The sequence below is a fragment of the Babylonia areolata genome, chromosome 14 (genome assembly GCF_041734735.1).
Source record: "Babylonia areolata isolate BAREFJ2019XMU chromosome 14, ASM4173473v1, whole genome shotgun sequence".
Lineage (NCBI taxonomy): Eukaryota > Metazoa > Mollusca > Gastropoda > Neogastropoda > Buccinidae > Babylonia > Babylonia areolata.
In genome coordinates, this window is record NC_134889.1 from 23573557 (window position 1) to 23581056 (window position 7500).

Below are 7500 nucleotides of genomic sequence, written 5' to 3' on the forward strand. Positions count from 1 at the left end.
AAAAGCATCTTCGGGATCCTGCTGTCTGTCATGGGGACAACGTGTCCTTTCCAGCGTAGCTGGCACTGGATCAGCAGGCTTTCGATGTTGGGCAGGCCGCTCCTCTCTAGGACCTGGAGGTTGGAGACCCTGTCTTGCCACTTTATGCCACAACTGCTAAGGTAATGTTGTCGTTAATAAAGAATAAGGACGTGGAGGAGGAGGAGGAGGAAGAGGAGGGAGGAGGAGCAGAAAGAAGATACAGAAAGGAAGGAAGGGAGAAAGGAAGGAAGGAAGAAAGGAAAAAAGAATAGAAGAAAGGAAGGACAAAGAAAAAAATGAATAGAAGGAAGGGAGGAAGAAGAATCAAGAAAAGAAAGAAAGAAGAAGAAAGGAAAGAAGGAAGGAAGAAAGAAAGAAAGAAAGAAAAACGAGGGAGGAGGAGAAGAAAGAAGATGCAGAAAGGAAGGAAGAAAGAAGGAAGAAAGAATAGAAGAAGGAAGGAAGGAAGAAGAAAGAAGGAAGAAGAAGAAGAAAGGAAAAGAAAGAAGAGGGAGGAGGAGAAAGAAGAGGGAAAAAGAAAAGAAAAAAAGAACGAAAATGAGGAGGAGGAGGTAGGGAGAGGAAGGAGAAGGAGTGGAAAGAAGAGGGAAAAAGGGAGGGTGGGGGTGGGGGTGGGGGGGGGGGGGGGAGAGATGGAAAATGGAAGAAGCAAGGGGAAAAAAAAGAAAGAAGATAAAGAATGAGAAGGGAAGAGGGGAGGGGGGGGGGTATTAAAGGATGAAAGGAAAAAGACTGAAAGAAAGACGACGACGACAAAAGATGTGACAGAAATAGGGGAAATGTATAAAATAAGAGAGAGAGACAGACAGACAGACAGACAGACAGAGAATGAAAAAGCATCAGAAGAAAAAAGGATAAGGCTCATCTCCTGTAAAATATGTCTGATCTAAAAACTCCCAGTGCCCATCCCACACATTTTCCAACCAGCTGGAAGGAAAGGAAATAACAACGACACAAAACACACACACACACACACACACACACACACACACACACACACACACACACACACCCCACACCACGCACACACACACACACACACACACACAAGAAGAACAAAGCCAGATATCTACCCTGAAAAGGAAACTGGTTTCTCTCATAACAAGCACCCCTTTGTGATTGATGTACTTCTTAAACGACAGTCCTCAAAATCAGTGTCACACCACCCCTACCCACACAACACCTCTACACCACACACACACACACACACACACACACACACACACACACACACACACACACACACACACACACACACACACACACACACACAAAACAGAAAAAAGCACACACTCGTACGCATCAAAAAAGAGGTGACATTCAAAGAGGTGCGGCGTTATGACCGCTAGCGAAACGTTTAAGCCGTTAATCAGACCCTAATCTTCCTGTGATCTTCATGGAGAAGGTCAGTACACGAGCCAGCATCGCGGTGCCCCGATCTTTCCCCAAGCAAGCCAAAACAACAACAACAACAACATATGATAGTCAGTCGTGTCCGACTATGACCATCAGAACAGCAGAGGAGGCAACTGCTGTTCCGACTATTTTGGGCTAGAATTTGATTATAGTGGAGAGTGTCTTGCCCAAGTACATCCCCACTCTCTCGGCCAAGAGGGTTTCAGGACAGCCGGCGTTGGGATGGTTCCCAAAGGCCAACTAGCCCACAAGGCTGCAGCACTAAGAGCCAGTGCAATTTTCTCTCCTAGTTTGAGAGTCATAGTCCTTCACAAGAGCAACAACAACCCCCCCAAAAAAACTACAACTCCAAACCTTCCTGTTGATACAGAGTGTGAGCGATGGTGGGAAGAGAAGGGGTGGGTGGGGTTATATAAGGTGCAGTCAGTGTCAATTTCAGTTTCTCAAGGAGGTGTCACTGCGTTCGGACAAATCCATATAGGCTCCACCACATCTGCTGAGCAGATGCCTGACCAGCAGCACACCACAACGCACTGAGTCAGGCCTTGAGTACATGCATACAATTATAAATATATATATATGCATATAGATGGATATAGATGTAGGTATATATTCGTGTACTTAGAGTGGGTTTCTTCTGCAGAATTTTGCCAGAGGACAACACTCTTGTTGCCATGGGTTCTTTTTCAGTGCGCCAAGTGCTCATTGCTGCATACGGGACCTCGGTTTATCATCTCATCCGAATGACTATATATATATATATATATATATATATATATATAGAGAGAGAGAGAGAGAGAGAGAGAGAGAGAGAGACGCTCAGTTTGATTTTACCGGTCAAACTTGGGAGAAGGGACACCAGACCCTCGCGTGCTCTCTGTCTTTGCAGATGAGCATCTTAACCATTCTGCCAACTTCCTCCTCAAAGATGCATTGGTTACCTCCACCCCTTGCCCTCTTCACACTCAGATACCCGACACCCCTTGCCCTCTTCACACTCAGATACCCGACACCCACTGCCCTCTTCACACTCAGATACCCGACACCCACTGCCCTCTTCACACTCAGATACCCGACACCCACTGCCCTCTTCACACTCAGATACCCGACACTCACTGCCCTCTTCACACTCAGATACCCGACACTCACTGCCCTCTTCACACTCAGATACCCGACACCCCTTGCCCTCTTCACACTCAGATACCCGACAACCACTGCCCTCTTCACACTCAGATACCCGACATCCACTGCCCTCTTCACACTCAGATACCCGACACCCCTTGCACTTTTCACACTCAGATACCCGACACCCATTGTCCTCTTCACACTCAGATACCCGACACCCACTACCCTCTTCACACTGAGATACCCGACACCCCTTGCCCTCTTCACACTCAGATACCCGACACCCCTTTCCGTCTTCACACTCAGATATCCGACACCCACTGCCCTCTTCACACTCAGATACCCGACACCCCTTGCCCTCTTCACACTCAGATACCCGATACCCCTTGCCCTCTTCACACTCAGATACCCGACACCCATTGCCCTCTTCACACTCAGATACCCGACACCCCTTGCCCTCTTCACACTCAGATACCCGACACTCACTGCCCTCTTCACACTTAGATACCCGACATCCACTGCCCTCTTCACACTCACATACCCGACACCCCTTGCCCTCTTCACACTCAGATACCCGACACTCACTGCCCTCTTCACACTTAGATACCCGATATCCATTGCCCTCTTCACACTCAGATACCCGACATCCACTGCCCTCTTCACACTCACATACCCGACACCCCTTGCCCTCTTCACACTCAGATACCCGACACTCACTGCCCTCTTCACACTGAGATACCCGATATCCATTGCCCTCTTCACACTCAGATACCCGACATCCACTGCCCTCTTCACACTTAGATACCCGACATCCTCTGCCCTCTTCACACTCAGATACCCGACATCCACTGCCCTCTTCACACTCAGATACCCGACACCCTCTGCCCTCTTCACACTCAGATACCCGACACCCTCTGCCCTATTCACACTCAGATACCCGACACCCCTTGCCCTCTTCACACTCAGATACCCGACACCCACTGCCCTCTTCACACTCAGATACCCGACACCCTCTGCCCTCTTCACACTCAGATACCCGACATCCACTGCCCTCTTCACACTCAGATACCCGACACCCCTTGCCCTATTCACACTCAGATACCCGACATCCACTGCCCTCTTCACACTCAGATACCCGACACCCTCTGCCCTCTTCACACTCAGATACCCGACACCCACTGCCCTCTTCACACTCAGATACCCGACACCCCTTGCCCTCTTCACATTCAGATACCCGACACTCCTTGCCCTCTTCACACTCAGATACCCGACACCCTCTGCCCTCTTCACACTCAGATACCCGACACCCACTGCCCTCTTCACACTCAGATACCCGACACCCACTGCCCTCTTCACACTCAGATACCCGACACCCACTGCCCTCTTCACACTCAGATACCCGACACCCCTTGCCCTCTTCACACTCAGATACCCGACACCCACTGCCCTCTTCACACTCAGATACCCGACACCCCTTGCCCTCTTCACACTCAGATACCCGACACCCACTGCCCTCTTCACACTCAGATACCCGACATCCACTGCCCTCTTCACACTCAGATACCCGACACCCATTGCCCTCTTCACACTCAGATACCCGACACCCCTTGCCCTCTTCACACTCAGATACCCGACACCCACTGCCCTCTTCACACTCAGATATCCGACACCCATTGCACTTTTCACACTCAGATACCCGACTCCCCTTGCCCTCTTCACACTCAGATACCCGACACCCATTGCCCTCTTCACACTCAGATACCCGACACCCCTTGCCCTCTTCACACTCAGATACCCGACACCCATTGCCCTCTTCACACTCAGATACCCGACACCCCTTGCCCTCTTCACACTCAGATACCCGAACCGGAAGTCTTGTCTTGCGCTATTTGCCGCCAGTTCATCTTGGACAGTCCCCTCATTAAAAGAGGGGGAGGCCAACATGGAACAGACCGCCAGAGAGTTCCGTGGCCGTCTTGGATCTTGCGCATGTGCATCTAACTTTTACTCGAAATCGCGAGCAATGTCAAAGGCGATGGACATAGACAAAAGTAGCAAACATGTGCTAGCCTCCATTTCTCCGGAAGTTGATAGCCTCCTTTGCTACAACCAAACTCTGTACAAGGAAGTGCCGTCAGTTATATGCACAAGAAAAAAAAGAGAGCAAAAAATCTTTAAAAAGAAGTCTGCTGTTTCGCACGTTCTGCCTCTTTTGATCGCCTTTGTTGCTCGCAGTTTCGGAGAGCCAATCAATTTCCGGAACACAGATCATGTGACGCGCCTCTATGTGTCATGTAAGCGCGGAACTCTCCCGCTGTCTCCATGAAGATCACAGGAAGATTAGGGGACTGATCAACGGCTTAAACGGCTCAAACATTTCGCTAGCGGTCATAAAGACGCAACCTCTTTGAATGTCACCTCTCCTGATGTGTAAGAGTGTGTGTGCTTTTTTCTGTTTTCTGTGAATATTATAAAGGCGTTGTGTGTGTGTGTGTGGGGGGGGGGGGGGGGTGAGACTGATTTTGAGGACTGTCGTTTAACTCACTCAGTACGGCCAGTCCTCTCTTCTCCTCTACACAGACCCCTCGGATGTCCAATAGGTGTCTGAATGACCCAACCTTTAGCTTCCGTCATCAGAACTGTGGTATTCTTTGTCAACATTCACCTCTTCAGTATTTGAGGGTTCCGCTTGCAATATTTTGATGATGGTAATTGGGATGAAACGCTGTTAACGTCGTCTCTTTCGCCGTTCGTATGGAGAGAGGAAGTACATCAATCATAAAGGGGTGCTTGTTGTGAGAGAAACCAGTTTCCTTTTCAGGGTAGATATCTGGCTGTTTTTTGTTGTTGTTTTTTTATGTGTTTTTTTTTTTTTTTGCGGGGGTGTTTAGGAAGCACATTATTGGGGCATTCTGACGCATGTGGTTGGTTTTAAGTTAATGTGATTTTTATTTTTTTTAAAGTATTGTGATACGGTTTTACATTTTATGATATTGGTGTTGATGTATTGTGACTTTAGGTGTGCATGTTTTCGTGTAGTGATGTTTGATATGTCTGGTGAATGCTTTGTTGTATGTGATGCTATTTCGTGTGTGTGTGTGTGTGTGTGTGCGTGCGCTAGTGTGTGTGTGTGTGTGTGTGTGTGTGTGTGTGTGTGCGCGCGCGTGCGCGCGCTAGTGTGTGTGTGTGTGAGCATGTGTGTGTGTGTGTGTTATGTCTGTGATGTGTGTGTGTGTGTGTGTGTGTGTGTGTGTTATGTCTGTGATGTGTGTGTGTGTGTGTGTGTGTGTGTGTGTGTGTGTGTGTGTGTGTGTGTGTGTGTGTGTGTGTGTGTGAAAGCAAATGAGTTTTTAAGTGTTTCGTTGGAGTGCTGGAGCGTTTGTCTGTATAGAATAAGACTACTAAGAGTGCAAATAAGTTGTCATATACTTTTTGAAATGTTTTAAATACAGGCTTTACGTCGGTTGTTTTTTTTAACATATTGTTGCTGCTGTGTTGTTGTTGTTTTTTTCAGTTAGTGTACATCGCAACTGACCAATGTTACACTGACAAGGAAAGGCACGCCAGCTGTTCGTATGAATTCAATCATCACTATTTTGTTATAAGTTCTCCAGAAGTGACCGCTGTGTCCGGCAGCGAAGGAATGCTGCCGCGGTCAGATAGTTTTGTATTGTATTTTTTGGGGTTTTTTTTTTTTTTGTATTTCTTTTTATCACAACAGATTTCTCTGTGTGAAATTCGGGCTGCTCTCCCCAGGGAGAGCGCGTCTCCATACTACAGCGCCAGCCATTTTTTTTGTATTTTTTTTTCTGTGTGCAGTTTTATTTGTTTTTCCTAATTGAAGTGGATTTTTCTACAGAATTTTGCCAGGAACAACCCTTTTGGTGCCGTGGGTTCTTTTACGTGCGCTAAGTGCATGCTGCATATGGGCACCTCGGTTTATCGTCTCATCCGAATGACTAGCGTCCAGACCACCACTCAAGGTCTAGTGGAGGGGGAGAAAATTTCGGGGGTTGTGCCGTGATTCGAACCAGCGCGCACGGACTCTCTCGCTTCCTAGGCGGACGCGTTACCTCTAGGCCATCACTCCACATGTATTACTCTTTTTGTCACAACTTGACAGATTTCTCTGTGTGAAATTCGGGCTGCTCTCCCCATGGAGGGCGCGTTGCTACACGCAGGACGCCACCCGATTGTTGTTTTTTCTGGGGGGAGGGTCCGTGGCGGGGGGAGGGGGGGGCGGGGGGGGTGTATTTTTTCCTCACTTATTTGTTTTCCTATCGACGGGGATTTTTGAATAGAATTTTGCCAGGGACAACCCTTTTGTTGCCGTGGGTTCTTTTACGTGCACTTAGTGCATGCTGCGCACGGGACCTCGGTTTATCGTCTCAGCCGAATGGCTAGCGTCCAGACCACCACTCAAGGGCCCGGGGAGAAAATATTACGACTGCTGCCGGTGTGATTCGAACGAGTGCGCTCAGATTCTATCGCTTCTATGCGGACACGTTACCTTTAGGCCATCACTCCACATCACTCTTACCTGTCTCTCTGTACCCCCCCCCCCTCGCCCCCCCCTCCCCTCACTCACCATTTTACTGCCCGCCTTGGAGGAAGAGCCGCCATTAAGCAGAGAGAAGTTCCCTTGAAGACGACTCGGCGACGAGGGCTTCTTGCCGAGTGCCACGCGCCCGGGAGACTTGGAGGCCCCTCCCACTTCCGCCGCACCAGAAGGCGAGCCCATTGGCTCCCCAGACTGTCTATCACGCCCGGACACGCCCTGTTTCCGGCCGGCGGCCCCGCCCCTAGCGGCGTTGCCCTTGACGTCGCCTGTCCCTCCATTGGTGGTGCTGTCCCCCGTTCCGGGTTTGCCTGACAAAATGGTCCAGTCACAAAATATAGTGTACAAATATATCTCGC

The 7500-nt window shown here is 49.1% G+C and overlaps 1 protein-coding gene across 1 annotated transcript in view; it reads right to left on the minus strand.

The window, feature by feature from the left end:
* Positions 1-7500, minus strand: part of LOC143289930 (uncharacterized) — a 29960-nt gene that overhangs the window by 15442 nt on the left and 7018 nt on the right. The window contains exon 2 of the mRNA XM_076599187.1: positions 7172-7452. Within this exon, the coding sequence (XP_076455302.1) occupies positions 7172-7452 (281 nt within the window). The remainder of the gene's footprint in view (positions 1-7171; positions 7453-7500) is intronic.